This window comes from Stenella coeruleoalba (assembly GCF_951394435.1).
Source record: "Stenella coeruleoalba genome assembly, chromosome: 6".
Lineage (NCBI taxonomy): Eukaryota > Metazoa > Chordata > Mammalia > Artiodactyla > Delphinidae > Stenella > Stenella coeruleoalba.
In genome coordinates, this window is record NC_137151.1 from 58,490,269 (window position 1) to 58,509,639 (window position 19,371).

At 34.5% G+C, this 19,371-nt stretch overlaps 1 protein-coding gene across 2 annotated transcripts in view; it reads left to right on the forward strand.

The window, feature by feature from the left end:
• SLC4A10 (solute carrier family 4 member 10) overlaps window positions 1-19,371 on the forward strand; it is a 230,828-nt gene that overhangs the window by 42,307 nt on the left and 169,150 nt on the right. For both annotated transcript variants that reach the window (XM_079923638.1, XM_079923639.1), the window contains exon 3: window positions 16,953-17,099. In XM_079923638.1, coding sequence (XP_079779764.1) covers window positions 16,953-17,099 — 147 coding nt within the window. The remainder of the gene's footprint in view (window positions 1-16,952; window positions 17,100-19,371) is intronic.

Below are 19,371 nucleotides of genomic sequence, written 5' to 3' on the forward strand. Positions count from 1 at the left end.
TTTTAATAATAACCTCATGTTCTCTTATTTTAAATTCTTGTCTCTGCTGCACCATAGAATGAATAATCTTATTGTTTCCATGTTCCAAATGTCTTTTATTTGAAAAAGAAAAGAACTGTTTTTCCTGCTATTATGGGTTGTTAACTTTTGTGCAATTTACTATTGTTGATACAGGCTCAGTGTCACTTGATATGGCAATTCTAAGTGGTATTTGGTCCATTGGTAATAATTAGTGAAGTTAATTAATTACATAGGATCCATTTAAAATTGTACATTCTGCCTGCCAAACATTTTGGATATATTTGAGGATGGGAATTAGGCAGATAGACTAATACTGAAGATTCCAGAAAAAAATAGCCAGTAGTAAATTTTATTCCCTAATTGACTATCTTTGCCACCTATGCACATTTCATAATGAGTTGTTCTGTTTTTCTCCAGGGTATCCTAAAAATAAGAACCAAATAAGAGAATGTTTTTTAACAGTCTGTAATAATGGAATTACTTTTATTCCTAATTAACTCTCAGGTGAGCTATAGATCATGTTCCATGTTTCTTCATATTAATTGTTTCACATGATTTTTGTATGTAACCCACATCAATTTATTTTGATATATAAATTTATTCATGATATTTTGTCTATTTAAAGTGAGTGGTAATTGCTAGTTATTTACAGTCTGCTTTTAGAGTGTGTTGTAAATTTGAAAGATCTAAAGTATTCTAAATTTGGTTTATTAGACCATTTGCAAGTAGTTATAGACATGTGTTTGAATGAGTATAGTAGCAAATATTCTAATGTGTATATGTGGCTAAGAAATCCTGCAATGTATGGTTTCTTAATTTAGGGGTCCTCATTATGTATTTTCCATCCCTAGTTTAGGATGTCTGTTCTTAGGCAGATGATTTTAGAATAAGAGCCCATATTCTTAATCTCCCTCATCGTTCCTTATAAATCTGGCTCTATTTACTACTACTCTCTACCTATCAAAGGCACAGTACAGTATTTGAGGTATTTGCTATGTAATGTGACCTAAGACATATCCTTTGTGAATAAGGAGAACTGTATATTTGTGTGTGTATATGTAACATTTTCAATCAATTGCTATTTTAGAGATATATTAGAGGAAAAGAAATTCCTTTTCATTACATTAAATATAATCCTATAAATATTAAAAGAGGGTATTTTACAGCAAAGAATTTATTCCTTTAATCCTTCTATATTTTTCTTCGAAAATATTTAATACTTTGAAGACAAACCACAAATGGCCAAAGCTTCTTAATATGTACTCTGTAGGTTTATATTAACACTATACTTTTGTTTTGAGTTTTCCAGACGTCTGAGACTTAAGTGCGTTGATTATTTAGTTAGACAGTTTAATAGTATGGGAATCATACTATGAAGGTGACATTGTGAAGGAGATCAACTTAGTCTACTTGTTGATTAAATTCTTAAATCTCTATTTCAGCTGCTAATCTTTCCCCTAGAGCTATCCTACTTTAAAGCTCCTTGGCTATATGTGATCATAGCCTCCACAGGTTATCTCCTCACAATAGAAGCAGGGGTGGGCTACCAGTCAATTAGGGCTTCTCTTGTGAAGTCATCATCATTCACCAATATTAATTAAGTGCTAATGGTATATAAGCACTGAACAAAATTTGTTTTATATTCTTTATTCTCCAAAGTGGTTTACATACTGGTGCTGTCAATAGGGCACTTGAGTTCTAGACCTCCTTGGGAAAAAATAACAGTGGCCACCCGGCACATAAATGTTTACATTTAAATATCAATTGAGATAAATACTGATAATACTGAACAAGTTTTAAATAGTAGTTGAAAGAGGTGATATTCTTGATTTTCTGGATTACACACACCTATAATTTTATCAGTACTAGCATCACTGGAACCTTAATAGAATTAAGTCGATTTGGTGTACTGGTATTCTGAGGTTACTTTTTGGAATGCTCTCTTTTATACTTTCTGCCGGTGACATCGTTCACTACCCCATTCTATCCTCCCTCTTTTCTGGCTGCCTAGTCATCCTTACTGCTCTTAGTTTGTCAGAACTGCTGAAAGCACAATGAAAAAATCTACTTCTTTTTCCTTTCTTTCTCTATCATTTCTACCCCTAATGAGAGCTTCAGGTGGGAAGATAATATAGAAAACCAAAATGATTGAAATAATGATTAAAAGAAAGTAAAATTTTAATTTTCTGCTGGTAGATTAAGCTTTCGTCTTGTCTCTGCAGAAGGAACATTATGAATATCCTTTTCTTATTGAAGTATAGTTGGTTTACAGTATTAGTTTCAGGTGTATAAAACATATTGACTCAATATTTTTATAGATTATACTCCATTTAATGTTACAAAATAGTGGCTATATTTCCCTGGGCTGTACAATGTATCCTTGCTGTTTATCTATTTTATACATAGTGCTTGTATCTCTTAATCCTGTACCCCTATCTTGCCCCTCCCCTCTTCCCTCTCCCTGCTGGTAACCACTAGTTTGTCCTCTATACCTGTGAGTCTGTTTCTGTTTTTTTATATATATTCATTTGTTTTATTTTTTAGATTCCACACATAAGTGATAACATAGTGTTTGTCTTTCCCTCACTTATTTCATTAAGCAAAATGCTCTCTAGTTTCATCCATCCATGTTGCTACAGATGGCAGAGCTTCATTCTTTTTTATGGCTGAGTAATATTTCATTATATATATTATACATTATACATATGTATATACATATATATATATATATATATATATATACACGCACCATGTGTTCTTTATCCATTCATCTGTTGACATTTAGATTGCTTCCATATCTTGACTATGAATATTCTTTTTTGACTACTTTCAAAGCTGCTTCTAAATTACCTTTGGAGCATCTGTGCAAAAAGTATTACAGGCTTATTAGAAAAAGGATTTCTAATATCTAGCTAAATTATTTACAATTGTACCTATTTTTTCCTTTGTATAACTCAATTTTTTTCATGTAATGATAAATTGCTGTTTTGTAATTAGATGACAATATGGCAGGAAAGCATTTTATGATACCACAGTGATTAATACAAAAGAATAGTGTCTGCAACACCAATGCACTTAACAGTACTGATCATGAAAATGAAAGTCATGTTTACTAAGTTGAAATACTATTTCTCTCATGCTATCTTACTTTAATATTCTCTTAAGGTTTATTAATATGCATTCTATTTAGAAAGTGCTCTTAATTGCCAAGTATAGTGATCCCTGTTGTCAGCCCTTTTGAAGTCTCAGTTGCTTTTAAAACTTTTGACTATACCTTTGTTTTTAGATCTTCCTTCTCTTCTCTCATACCCCTCCCTTGGCTTCTCTTCTCAGGTAGTCTTCCTTGGTATTTTTTTCTATTTTATCCACTGGCCCCTCTTACTCTGCCTGACATTTCTATGTTTTTTTCCCAAAATTAAAATTGTTTTATTGTTTAAAACTATTTTAAAACAAAAAATTATTTTGAGTTAGAAAAATCCAAGAAATATAAAAAAGTATAAAATATAAAGAAGGCAAACAAAACAACCCCCAAAACCTACTGTTTAGAAGAAATACAATTAATATTTCTGAACAGAATTACAGAATTAATATTATAGAAGAATATAATTTAATTATGTATCATAAACAGATGTAATTATAACTAAATTACATATAAGTAAAATTATGGTACAATTTGTAATCTTTTCAACTACTCTCTTTTCATTAAAAAAATCAACATCATTCCATGTTAATATTGATATTGTCCATTTTAATTATGCTTAGTATTTCATTGCATGATTGTACCGTGCTTTATTTAACCAATTCCTTATCAATGGACATTTTATTTCTCATTTATCTCTTTTAAACAAAGCTGCTATGAATTATTGTATATGTCTTCTTGTGCACTTTACTGATATAATTCTCAGGAGGATTGCTGGGTCAAAAAGTTATACAGTTAAAAATTTTGATCTATGTTTTATACTCCCATTGACATAATATGAGAAGTTCCATCTATTTCTTCAAACCTTTGACAATTCTCATTTATCTTTTAACTGTTGGTTTCTCTCTATATCTATCCTTGATTTTTTTTTCCTCTTATTCTTCATTCTCTCTCTGAATGATTCACTTCCTGGAATGTTATTTCCACCTGTGAGTGTTGTAGGAGTCCATATGGGTGTATCCAAAATGTTCCATATGTGTCTTGTGGACTTTCACACAATGAATAAACCTAAGGTAGACACACTGAAGAAGATGAATATGACTAAAGTAGAGGTCATCCTATACAAATATTAGTTGAGGAAAATGCTAAGGGAATATGTTGAAAGAACATGACTGCTAACTTAAGAGTATATGAAAGATGGTTATATGGAAGATGAAATATACCATCATTTTATGTTACACAGAAATAGGAGAGTTTTGTATGAGGAAAATAAACTAAGATGTTAAAATTTCCCTATTGGGTATGACTACTTAGAAATGTTTAGTTTTAGAAATATTGGGATAACTTCTTCAACTACTGTTTATTTCACATGTGAAAATGAGAGGTCTGAATCAAGTGCTCTCTGAAGAATTTTCCATCTCTAAATTCTGTGATCTTTAAGTGAACTTCCAGAGTATGCTTTAAAATTTAAATTTCTTGTTAACTTTGCTTAATATTTAAATACCTTTAAGTTTTTCAGTTCTCTGACAAGAAAAGTTCATTAGTTTTGAATTTGAAAAGGACTGCTCGCTCTGTATAAATGGTTTAAAAAATGTCCTATTAATGATTCATGCCTCTTGAAAAGCGCAGAAACTTATTCTTTACCTTTCATGAGGAAGAAAGAAATTTGAAGTAGAGTAGCTGTGGCAAAAAATATCACCAGATATAAATTTCTTAATGGAAAGTGTATGTCTGGCTTTATCATCTTGAGATATAAAGTTAGGCCATATTTGGTTAACATTGACAATATAATAACCCAGAGGAACCACCTGCCTGGATATTCTGAAAGTATGACATTTGTCCTGGGGTTCTCCTTCCAAGGTTCCATAGGGTTACTTAGACTAAATGGTTTAATCAGTCCTTAATATCTCTAACCTCTTGCCACCCTCAGTGAGAATTAACGGGACTTCAGATTCCTTCATTCATTCATTCCTCCAACTCTATTTAATGCCTATTATTAAGTGTCAGACACTACTCCAGGTACTAGTAATACTGCAGTGAAAAAAAAAGAGACAAAAATATGGACCTTACAAACTAGATATGGCCCTCATGGTTGATTTCAACAAGTGTTTAATCCTGGAGAGCTTAGCCTATTAGTCTCAGTATCTTCTACCACCAATTAGAAGTCTGGTGGCATCCACGGAGTTGGGATGATGCAAGTTGCACTGGAGTTTGTGACTACCCACTATCATTTGGTGCAAGGCCCTGTCCATTAAAGCTGTTGATCCTTCCTGGTTTATCTGTACACGTTTATCCAGTCAGCTACACAACCTCCTCCTCCACATACATACCTACCAAAACCTGCCTTGAGCCTTAAGCGTTATACTTCAAGTTTTTTATTTCCCTTATTGTAAGGGCACACATGCATCTCCTTTCCCCATTCAGAGTAAGCTCCTTAGTACCAAAGTGACTTTGTCAAAAGGGCCTTTAGCATAAGTCACAAAATGGGCCATTAAAATCAGACACACACACAGACACACGCAGTAATCTAGTGGCTGCTGTTGAGTTTGGAAAAGGGTCCAGACCCTCCTCCCATCAATGGTGTTTCTTCTTAATGGGGAGTGGAAGTGGGGGGCTGTTATCCATTCCTGCTTGTCTTCATTTAGGGCACTATACTCCTTCAGAAATGATTTAATGATTTTAAATCTCAAAGCAAAGGGATTTGGGTTCAGCTTCCCTTTTTCCTAAGAGGCTCTTAGGATTCTATGTAAATGAGAGGATGAAAATGGATGCCCCTTAATTTCACTTTTCAACATCATCTTAGCTCTGTGGTTTTGCATTGCCCCAAATAATTATTTTATCCTCTTTACTCAGAAGTGGGTACTTACTAAATATCCATGTAATTACAGAACTGCACAAGTGGATCTTTCTAGAAAGTGAAGTCAGCCTTATTAAGGTAAATTGATCAGATTACTTATGGGTATATAAAATTGTCAACAACTTAAAAAACTAGGAAGTTCCATCTTTATGTACCCACCAGGTACCAGGCAGTGGTGTTCTGATAACCCTCCTTCCCTCTCTCCTCCCTGCTGCCTCCATAGTCTTAATTTGTAGCATTTGCCAATTTTCATGGCTGCTTTCACATTGCTGAAGTGTTTTCATTGTACACAGAGTTAGGAAGAGATGTGCACAACTAACTGGCGAACTGGTGTAAGCCAGTTCCAGCACACCGCTGCTGTCAGGTAAAGTCATTGTCTTCATCTAAAATTTCCTGTAAAATGTAAAAAAAAAAAGAAACGTTGTTTCTATAGCAGTATAAATGCATGTTTATTCATGAGCAATGAATAAAGCATTTAATGAATAAAGCATTCATTAAACAATAGATGTTTAAGGAAATAAAAATTCTGTTTACTTCCCGATAAAAACAAGGTACATATATCTGTGGACTCTCTGTGTGCTTGTGCCTCCCTTCACAAGGCATGCTATCTATTTTTCACTTGCCAGTACAAATCCTATCTTCCTCAAAGTTCTCTCTCCTTCTCTGAGCGAGTTTTTGAATTTTCCAGCCTACTCCAGCATAAAATGAGTAAAAAAGAGTTTGGATTTGTTGTCATTCATTTATTTATTCAACACTTATTGAGCTTTTAATATGCCAGGTACTGGGAATGTGAACATGATTAGACAGACCATATTACTGCCTATAGAGCCTATCATAGGCATTATTACCTGATTATACAATTAGCTATTTAATCAAAATTTTGAAAAATTTTATAAGGAAATGTGAGGTGCTAAGAGAATGTATAATGGCAATTGTATGTGATAAAATTAGATAGATTTGATACATCTGATTACATGGTGGCACGAAAGTCCCGAGAAGCAGTAGAGGGAAGAACCAGGGCACAAGCTCTCTCTAAGTCTTTGTATCACATGTGCTAATGTCCCAAAGATCAAGCCGGGGTTCAAGGATTAGAAGAATAGATTCTACCATTTGATGGGAGAAGCTGCTAAAATATTGTGGCCGTTAAAAAAATCTGCAACACTATTTATTATTTGTAAACATCTATGCAGAAATGCCAAGTATTTTCCATCTTTGCTTTCAGATGTTTTGTTTCATTCCTTCAGTTTCACTGTTGAATTCCATCAACTGTCTTCATGGAAATCTGTTTTTCTCCTCAACAAGTCTTCAGCTTTTCCAAGCAACCCTTCTGTCCTTAATTACCACAGTTCCCAGAATGAGCCACTTTCTATATGTGTCTTTCAGATTAATACAAGGCAAAACTAAATCTGGAAAATTTTACAGTTTTAAAATTTTGCTTATTTTCTACCTATTTCCCTGAAGCAAAGTGGCAGGGCTGTTCAGAAATCATAATTTAATTAAAATGAGGGTTGAGGAGATGGGGGGTACCACGTTGTCTTTTACACTCATTTTTTAAAAGTATCCCAGAACATATGTTGATGTCTTTTCTCCCTCTTCCTTGTAAAAACAGCAAGACATAAATGTTTTAAAATAATAGTGAAATTGCAAGCTTTTGTGATTATAAAAATACATGCTCTATCTCACCTTATTTTTCCCCTGCTCTAACATGCACCTCAGATTATCACCCAAAATTGTTCTTCTGTTTTTGTGCACATTATCTTCTTTTCTAGATTTCCTACTCCTCTGCTAATCCAAAACCTATTTTGTTTAAGACTCAAGTCCTTCTCCCTGAAACCTTCCTTAATGGCCCAGGTTATCTTTGATTTCACTCTATTTATTAACTCCTACAGCGTTTAATGCCTGATACAACACAAGAACATTAGCTTTAATGCAGATTGTTATTGTTTTCTGCTTCTCATTTGTATCATTTCGTGCTGTTTTCTTTGTTGAACTTGATTTTTGAGCAATTAAATGGCTATCTTAAGTGCAGGGGTCATATCCTATAAGCATTTCTTATTATCCTGTTTCTTGACTAATTTGTATTAGCCTCCCTTTGAGCACTGTAAACATCCAACATGGAGCTGTCTTACAGCCTATAAAAAAATGGGGAATTCTCCTGTCTTTTCTTTTTTTTCTTAGAAGATATATATTATTAGGATTCATTTAATCAAGAAATGTTGAGGCTTATTGTGCTCTAAGATGAAAAATAACACTGCTATTGCAAGATACACAGTAATTTAGTTACTATGTTTTGCTCAAGATAGTGTTATAAACTTATAAGAAATAGTATTTTTTAAAATATGCCACAGTATCTTCTAAACTAGTAAATCTCAGAACTATGGTTCCTTTGATGAACAACTTTAGTACTTTTAAGACTTTTATTTTCCGTATAGAATAGTCACAGTCATGTGGCCCTTTGTTTTGTAATAATTAAAAATACGGCCCTAGGGTCAGGTGACTATGACCGCATTGGTGTGACTTTTTTATTCTTTCAGCAAAATAACACAAGAAACAACAGTGCAGTAAGTAGCCTAATAGTATCTCTTGGCAATGCACACATACGCTCACTTACACCCTCTAGGTCTCTTTTCTTTCTCTCCATTGCTGTCCCTCAGCAGAGAATTTCTCTTGGACTTAGAGTTCTTTGATATGTTATGATAAATGATGCCTTGTTGTGTTTTCTGACTCTGTTAGAGTCTCCATGGAATTAAAGATCACATGCTTATTTGGCTTAATGTACTTGACCTTTTCCCATGATTGACATGTCTAAATAAAGGCTGTAGCAACTCAGTAATTATGCACCAGCTGTGTATATTCATTTCACAGAAAAAACACACAGTTCTCTTCAAGAGTAGATAGCTTGACCCCTTCCCTGCCAGCTAAATAAAGGAGAGTAATTACTATTATTATTAATCATAGTAAGATTCCTTTCCATCCCCAAATGCATCTCTTTCCTCACTGCATTTTGTAAACAGTATACTATGACCACAGCTACATAAAGTGTTGTTTCAGTACTGGTATTTCTTATACAATAAAAATATTTACAATAATTCTGGACCTGCTCGACAAGATAGTTCCACACAATTTGTGTCAAAAAATCCAGGATTTGTTAGCAAGATTTGTGTTCAGAAAGCAGTATTACCTTTAATGAACCCTTTGTTTTTCTAATGGGGAAATTGTATTTTCCCTCAACTGACATACAGGTAAATTCTGAATAAATTCTAGGGTTCCGTGCTTATTTCAAAAAAATCTTTTCTCTTAACAGCACATTGTTCCATTCTCACTTATTCAAAATATGTTCATATCTAAATTATCTGTATTTTTATTAATTTGGGTTTTAAAAAGTATGATATAAAGTTAATTCTTGTTGACCACTTTGACTAATTTAAGAAATGCTCATTTGAAAAGATTCCTTCTTTAAACTAAATTTTTGGTCTTTATTTACTATAAAATAAAAATTGTTCCCTATATAATCTTGAAAAATAATTCCAGTTAGGTTTAATAATTGTCAATTCATTTCAGAACCATGACATTTATCATTGTTTCTTGAATTCTTTATGTTCTTAAGTGACGTCTATTAAATTTTGGATATAATAGTGTAGGTAAATTTTATAACCTTAACCTGGAAATGTTATTTGTATACTGTTTTCCGCAGGATCTAAGGTGATTCTCTAATTCCTTAGGCCAGGGTTATTATAGTTGGGCTTAGAAAAGTTGGCAATGTATAGAAAAGCAGGAAGACAATGAAATAGGACAGGAAATTTTACTTTGCCTTCATTCTTCTTCAAGCCTCTGAAGGTGAGCAGCTTGAAGGGGGAAGGGAACTAACACAAGCGCAAGTGTCTATCATGTGACAGGCGCCATGTTCAATATTTTATACCAGTTATATTATCTCATATAATCTTTGTAGAAAATCTCCTAAACATATTGATAAATTTTTAATACATATATTTATTTAATTTGTCCTAAAAGCAAGGATGAGGTTTCTGGATCAAAGGAGAACTGTTATTATTTCTTACAGCAATAACCACATGCCCCATTCGTCCCCTTCAGGGTGATGTGATGAGAACTAGGAGGTTATAAGCACAGGAAGGGAGCCCCAAAATTATGAATCTGGGAATTTATATAGAAACTGCTATATAGCTGTCTCCTTTCCACCTTGAGAGGCAGGGCAATCTTTCCTCCCTTACGTAAACAAATAGCAGGGAAGACAAGGGGAAGGTCCCCAGTTAAAACCTTTGGAATACAAGCCGGTAGCTCTGGGGCCTTATTATCTTTTGAAATGTGAACGTATAAATCTGGGTGATAAGTATCTATCTCTTTGAAGGTCTCTATCTATTCAGTCAACCTTTAACTTCCAAAGCTTGTCCTTTAAACCAGGTTCCAGTTTTCTTTGCTTTATAAGTCTCTACCCGTACAGAAACATGAAAATATTTTCTCTGTAGTTTCATAGCCCTAAACTGTGGCAATTTCAGTATTGTTGCTATGAAATTTGTGGCCATTAGCTTTGTTTCCATTCTTAAGTCTCTTAGTGTATTTAGTAGCATAATGCATCATTACATCTATTGTCTATGTATTTTACTTAAAGTATCATCTCTGTGTGAAGATTTATATGCACAATAAAATTTTATTAAGCACCAAGAACTATCAAGCACTGTTCTAGATACTTGGGATACATCAGTGAACAAGTTAAAAATCGCTGCTGTTCTGAAATTTTAAAACTTTTGGGAGAAGGTAGAAATTAAACACTAAGCATAATAAGTAAAAAACTTACTATGGTAAGTTCCTGGGTGGCAGTGGGAATGCCAAGGAAGCCAGTATGGCTAGAGTGAAGTGGAGTGATGGGGAGACCAGCAGGAGAGTAGATGGAAGAGATGACAGGAATGAGACATGCAGATCGCAGAGGACCTCATAGAGCATTAGGGAAACCTTGGCCTTTTCTTTGAGTGAAATAGGGTAACATTAGAAGGTTTAGCTGAGGAATGACATAATCTGACTTGTCTTTTCAGAGGGCCACACTGGCTGCTGTGTTTAGGACAGATTGTAGGGGCTAATGTAGACTCAAGAAGACCTGTCTGGAGGCTAATGCACTAATTCAGGTTGGGTGTCATATGGCCCTGACCAGAGCGGTGAAGTGAAATAATAAGCAGACAAATTTTGGATATATTTTGAAAGTTGTTCCAACAGAGTTTCTGATGGATTGGTTGTAGGCTTAAGAGAAAAAGAGAAGTCTAAAGTGATTCCAAGGTTTTTGTTCTGAGTAACTAGAAAAATGTTTTATCATCAATTGAGGTGGACAAGATTGGGAGGGAGCAATTTATTGGAGGGGGTTGGGCTGGGTAAGATTAGGAGTTTAGTCCTGAACTTGTTGATTTTGAGATGTCTTTTAGACATGCAGTGGAGGTGTCAGGTAAGCAGATGGGTATGCGAGTTCGGAGTTTGGGAAAGAGGTTTGAGCTAGAGATAGAAAATTGGGAGCTGCCCACACATAAGTCATATTAGGGACAGATTTAGGCTTTGTGGGGCCTGAAGCTTATGCAATTTTGGGGGTTCTCTAAGAGAAAGAATTCAAAATTTGAATTCAAATTATGTACAAAGGTGAATATTTATTTATTTATTTGCGGTACGCAGGCCTCTCACTGCTGCGGCCTCTCCCGCTGTGGAGCACAGGCTCCGGATGCGCAGGCCCAGCGGCCATGGCTCATGGGCCCAGCCGCTCCGCGGCATGCGGGATCCTCCCGGACCGGGGCACGAACCCACGTCCACTGCATCGGCAGGCAGACTCTCAACCACTGCGCCACCAGGGAAGCCCAGAATATTTATTTTTAATGAGAAAAATCAAAACAAATACTTATTTGGAAACTGATAAATAGCACAAAATCATAACATTTGGAGAAATAGCATAATATTTTAAATAACTTCCTGACATACCTCTGTAACATAACTTCCTGACATACCTCTGTAATATTTTCCCCCTACATTATCGACCTTTAATGTCAAGGATTTTAAAATATTATTTTCTGTTGAGAATATGAAAAATTAATTCTGTCTTTATCTGATTAATTAAATTTTTTAATTAATTATAGTCTAGAAAGGTTTTTTTCATCTTTGCAACTTATTTACAATTTCATGAAAATTTTCAGAGTTGTCTTAAAATTTAAAACTTCTATCAAGCTTCTTGCATATATTACCTGAAGATTTGGAAGAATTTTCCAAAGACTAACTCTGGCCCTATGCAATTGAAACTTTGCTTCTTTTCCACTGTCCGCATATTTCCAATACTAGGCAAATTGTGATTCCTTTGCATATTGTCACACCACTTCAGCCCTGAACATTTGTGGCACAATGTCAGGTGACTTTATCACAGTGGGTACTAGACCACTGGAAACTATTTCTACTTTAGGATAGTCAGGATAGCTAACAATAATTTACTCATATATGGAAGTGATTGTGAATCACATAAATATGTTCCTTTAAACCCAACCTAAATATATCTCCAACTCTGTTTCCTCTTAGTTTCCCAGAAATGTTCACAGACACACAAGTGCCCCCACCACCACGAAGGTATCTTATATTTACAAATTTTCCTGAAATATATGACCATGAAAACACAGTTTTTTTTTAAATTAAAAGATTTTACTTTTTAGAGCAGTTTTAGGTTTGGGGAGATTGCACAGAAAGTACAGAGTTCCCACATGCTCTTTTTCTCCCCTGCACGTAGTTTCCCTATTATAAACATTTCGCATTAGTGTAGTACATTTGTTACCATTGATGAAACAATATTAATAGATTATTATTACTAAACTCCATAGTTGACATTTGGATTTACTCTTTTTTTGGTATTTCTATGGGTTTTGACAAATGTATAATATTTCATATCTACCATTACAGTATCATACAGCGTAGTGTCACTTCTCTTAAAATGCCCTGTGCTCCACCTATTCATCCCTAACCCCACTCCTTGAACCCTTAGAATCTCCGATATTTTAAATTGTCTCTATAGTTCTACCCTTTCCAGAACGTCATATACTGGTTAACATCTTAGAGTATGTAGCTTTTTCATTGACTTCTTTCACTTATCAATATGCATTTAAGGTTCCTCCATATCTTTTTTCATTGTTGTTTATTAATACTCCATTGTATGGATGTACCACAGTTTGTTTATTCATTCACCTATTAAAGGACATCTTGGTTGTTTCCCATTTTTTGACAATTATGAATAAAACTTCTACAAACATTTATGTGCAGGTTTTTGTGTGGGCGTTAGTTTTCAACTCACTGGGACAAATGCCTAGTGAGGAGATTAGTATTTAGATTAGGATCTAGACACAGATCTTACACCTTTCACAAAAATTAACTGAAAGGTAATCATTTACCTAAAGGTAAAACAAAATTATGCAACTTCTAGAAGATAACATAGGAGAAAATCTAGATGACCTTGAGTTTGGTGATGACTTTTTATATACAGCATTATACAGCACAATCCATGAAAGAAAAATTGATAAATTGAACTTCTTTAAAATTAAAACTTCTGCTCTGTGAAAGACACTGTTATAGGATTGAAAAGATAAGCCACAGACTGGGAGAATACTCTTGCAAAATATACCTAATGAAGGGCTGTTATCCAAAATACACAAAAAACTCTTAAAATTCAACAATAAGAAAACAAATAATCCAATTACAAAATAGGAAAAGATCTGAACAGACATCGCAGCAAAGAAGATATACAGGTGGTAAATAAGCAAATGAAAAGATGCTCAACATCATGTGTCATTAGGAAATTGCAAATTAAAACAATGAGATACCATTACACATCTATTAGAATGGCTAAAATCCAAAACATTGACATCACCAAATGTTGGCAAGGATGTGGTACAACAGGAACTCTCATTCTTTGCTCCCAGAATGCAAGATGGTACAGCCACTTTGGAAGATAGTCTGATAGTTTCTAACAAAGGTAAACATAAGCTTACCATATAATCCAGCAATTATAGTATTTACCCAAATGGGTCTTTACTTTTTAAGCAGCTCTGCAAGATTCTGCCTCAGAAAATTCCTTCAGGCTAGTCTTCCTTGCATTTAATGTTCTCAAGACATGAGTTCAGCTGTGTTGTCTTGGTATCCTCTTCCTATCTGAATATATTTGGATATAGTTTCAGATTGTTTATTTTTACCTTGACTTGGCAACTTCTTAGGATGTTACTTCTGGCAATTGCCCATCAGATTCACATTCCACAAACAAAGGCAATATTCACTATTCCCAAGCAGACCCTCTGGACTTGCCAGCCTGGTGCATGGTGCTCCTTACCTTTGTCTGTCCAGGAATGGTTATCTTAATTAGTAATTGTTAGAAACCTCTGCAATCTTTAAAGTTTAGCTCTAGGATATAGTCACTGTCTAAACTTCCTCAATTTTTATCCATTTCCCTATCCACTGAAACTGATCTCAAGAAAGTTACAGATAAATATTAATTTGTAACTGTAATGGCAAATTTTTAGTATTAATCTTGTTTGACTCCTTTATAGCATATAAACTGCTAACTGAACCCGTCTTAAAACTCTTTTCCTTTGGTTTGTTTAAAAATTTTTTAAATTGTGAAATGAAGCATACATCCAGAAAAGTGCAGAAAGCTTATGTACAAAGTTTAATAAACATTTTTAAAGCAAAAACTTGTATTATGAAACAGAACACTTTTAGCACCCCAGAAGCTCCTCATGTGCCTCTCCCCAGTCACAACGTCTATTCTTCTTTATGCCAGAAATAACAAATATTCTGACTTTTGTATTGAGTGTGCATGCTGTGCATGCATCCTTGAACAATGTATTTTAGTTATTCTATTTTTAAATCTTAAAAAAGGAATTATATATTTTTTGCTCAATATTATGTTTGTGAATATATATATATATATATATATATGTATATATGTATTTATGTATGTATCACATCTCTAGCCATTCATCTGTTGATGGACATGTAGTTTGCTTCCATATCTTGGCAATTGTAAATAATGCTGGTTATTTTTCTTTCAAGTTTTTCTGTATATATTTTAGATTGTCCAAGTTCTTTTAAAATAGTGATGTTGGAAATTTGCAATTTTGTTGAGTATATAGATTAATGCATGTCTGTTTGGGGGGATGGGTTCACATCTTCTCGCTGATTCTAATACATATGTCTAGAGGACACCCAGAGCAATATATCACACTGTGAATGCCACTTTTTACCTAAGTTGGAAAGGCTGAAACCTGCTGATTTGTAAGAATAAAATAATGTCTTATTCATATCTGTATCCCTGATACCTAGCACAGTACCACTCAATAAGTTGTTCATTTCAGTAAACATTTGTTAGGCATCTGCTGTATGCCAGGCACTGTGCAAGGTGCTAAAGATACAAAATGACTAACACATGGGCCTTCCCTAAGGAAGATTCATAAGAAAACTACTTGTAAGCAAACAACTACAATCAAGGGTTATTGTGCTTTGGTGTATATGATTAAGCACTAGAGGATCCTAAGCAGGAAGATGGTCAACTGTATTTAGACTGAGGAGGTATGCAAAATTTCATAGATCGCATAATCCTTGAACTGAGACTTGGGAGGTGAGTTAGGTATGCATCAGATGATCAGGAAAGTCAAAGATATTTCATACAGTTGGAAGAATAAGAGCAGCATTAAGTAAAAGAGAGACTTGAGAACACCTGGCAATTCAGGAATGAAAGGGCACACACTGGCTTATAGTATGTGTGGCAGAGTGGATTTAGAAGCCTGCCTGGAGAAATAGGCAGATGTCAGATATTGTTTGGCTTTATAGAGTAAAAAACTTTATCCTATAGGCAACAGAAAGCAATGAATGAGTTTAAAGCAGGGAAGTAATGTAGGCAGATTTGCATTTTGGAAAAAAAAAGCCATCAATATTCAGGATGGATTAAGTGGGACAAGAATGGAATTAGAAAAGATAATGCTAGGGAGAATGTTCTAATAGTCTTGGTGAGACATGAGGGTCCAAATTAAGACAGTAGCACTAGGGATATTGAAGAGAGCATGGATTCAAGAGATGTAAAAGAGGACCTAGTGACAAATTGGATGTGCTTTGAGATGACTGGATAGATGATGCATTTACTGAGATAGATGATAGTTACTTGGGGGACAAATAAAAGGATGAGTTCCATGGACATGTTGACTTTGACATGCCTGTGGGAAGGATGTTTAGGTAAATATGTCTAATAGGTGGATGGATGGATATATAAGTCTGCAGTCTAAGAAAAGGATTTGGTGTCAAGTCCTAGGGATCCCAATCTTGAATGAATAAATAGAAGAAAAGCCAGAAAAGGAAACCAATATGAGAAGAAAAAAAAAAGGAGGAGGAGGAAGACCAAGAGAAATTTAAATCGTAGAGAAAAGAATGGTCAATGGTATCAAGTGCCACAGAAAGGAACAATAGAGCTGAAAAAAACTCCTATGGGATTTGGCATTACTAGGACCTTGGTGAAATCTGTTTTATTAGAGATAGTGATTGTTTCACAGAGTTAACCGTGAAGGGAAGGGAACTGGTGCGATAACTAGTTAGTTGAGTGTAGGGAGAATATAGAACAAAAAAAAAATGTTAATGAAAGAAGTATAATTATAAACTATGGGGAATAGACACAGAGAGATTATTATGGTAGCTAATAAATTAATGGTGGTTATAAAATATAGTATAACCAAATAATTAGTATTGTAGGTGTTTATGATAGACCTGTGTACCAAAGTACAATGCCAAGCCCCAAGTGTATCACATTATAAATACTCAAAAACTATTTCCTGAATTGAATTGGATTGGGTTTCCATTAACATGTAAATAATCATCTTCTGTGCCTTAGAATAATTTAGAGTTTAATCTGTGTATTTACTTCTGATGAAGGTCATCGGACACTATTTATTGGAGTTCATGTGCCCCTGGGAGGAAGAAAAAGCCATCGACGTCACAGGCATCGTGGTCATAAACACAGAAAGAGAGACAGAGAGAGAGATTCGGGACTAGAGGATGGCAGGGAGTCACCTTCCTTTGGTAAGAATGTCTCTTTGTTTTAATTAAATTTATGATTGTAATATTATACTTGTTTGTACAATCCATAATTAGCAGTAATACTCATAAAGTTGTTTATACCTTTATAAAAGATTTGGGCAGATACCTCACTCATAAAGTTGTTTATAACTTTATAAAAGATTTGGGCAGATTGGGGAGAAGTGGGAGAGAGAATGTTTAATCTTTATTTTTCTCTTGTGCATCTGCTTTGTGAAGGTGAGGACTGGCTTAGTTTTGTGATGGAGGAAATACACTTAAGTAGTAGAACTTAGTTGTATTAACTCATGATAATTTGTACAAATAATAGTCATTGCTCTAAGTAGTTTGAAAATCCAAGGGGAAATGCCTTTATTAAGTTCCCAGTTACACTATTGTAGATGCTCTCCGAATTTCACTCTTAGGATGTGAACTTTCTACTGTTTTGAATATTCTTCCTTTAAAAGTATACAATTGACCCTTGAACAACACAGGTTTGAGCTGGAACGGTCTACTTATACATGAATTTTTTCAGTAGTAAATACTACAGCACTACATTATCTGTGGTTGGTTGAATCCATGGATGGTGGAACCGGATACAACTGACTATAAATTATACGTGGATTTTCAACTGTGAAGAGGGTCAGTGCCCCTAATCCCCACATTGTTCAAGGGTCAACTATATATAGAATATCAAAGTATAGTGATATGGAAGTTGTTAACAATTCCTGAGTGCCGTGAGAGCCTATGTACATGACATAATTAAGAACCTGACTTTCAGTTTCCTGACCTTCCCACGTCCTACGACCTCCTTCACTGCACCTTGTTCACTTACTCATTCATTTTGCTCTCTGACCACAACTTCACTCCTTACGTGCTTGTTCAACTACTTGACCTCTCTACTTTTTTTTCTATACATGTTATCTTTATTTCCTGATCCTATTCTGATTTCATACCCTGTAATTTTAGTAGTACTTTTGCTAATATTCTAAATACCTTAATTTCCCTGTTTTAGTTTTATTCATACCTTTACCCCCATTTTTAAAAACCAGATTTATGTTAGGTTCTTCCATGTCCCTACTTTCTCCCTGCCTTCCCAAGTAGGCATGCTCTGCAGGACATAGTCATTCAACAGGGCAGATTGTAACCATTTAAGTTCATTACTCAAGTAGGAATTCCCTGGCGGTCCAGTGGTTAGGACTTGGCACTTTCACTCCCGGGGCCGGGTTCGATCCCTGGTCAGAGAATTAATATCCCTCAAGCCTCATGTTGTGGCCAAGAAAGAAAAAAAAAAAACCAAAAAGTAAATAAATTAATTCATTACTCAAGTGGACCTTCAACACCTCCTCCCAATTCTACTGAATGTTTTCAATTTTTGAAATAAGTATTTTTCAATCTTCTTCACCATTCTCCAACACCCCCCTTTTCACAGTCACCTAGCAGATGCTTTCTACTTCAAAAGGAAAATATGTCACCAGAAAGAATTCACTCAACTTCCCTCCTGTTAAACATGCAAACATAAACATATGCCTACATCTGCAACTGTTTTTTCCTCATAATGCAATAAGGAAGTTTTCTTTTCAATTATGTTTATCTCCTATTCCCTCCCACCTTGAAATTTATACAATTTATAATCTAGTTTACTTCTTCTTCTCAACTGGATTATTCTCATCATCTATCCTTCCAACTGCCTCAAACACACATTTCCCCATACAGTTGTATTCAGGTATAAGGTAAGTTAGCATATGAAGTTTGGGGGAACAATTTTACTTTTAATACTCTATAGACATTGCTTTATTTAATATCTGGTTTTGCTAAGTATTGAAGAGAAATTTGTAGTCTCTCTGTTTTTTCATTTTTTAAGTTTATGTCTCTTAAGCTTGAATGCTTATAGACAATTTTTTGTGTCCCTTTATTTAAGAAAACTTGCTAAGATAGGCCTAATGGTGAGTATGTTAAAAAGCATTTCCAGTCTGCATACACTGATATTTTTCCACTGAGACAATATTTTCCTGTCTTATCTGATTCTGTTCCACTTACTTTGGTCTCTTCTTTGTGAATTATATCTGCATGTTGGATTTATGATATCTGCTTGTTGTCCTTTTTTTGGTAGCTTAAAGTTAGTCTCTCATTATTCATTTGATTATCTGCAGTATCGATTCTGCATTTTACTACTTCTATTAGGGGTTTTGATTTTGCTGTTGCATCTTTAGTTTTAAGTTTCTTTCTTATCTCATCTGATTTTCTTTACATTTCCTCCTGTCCTTTCCTAATTAGT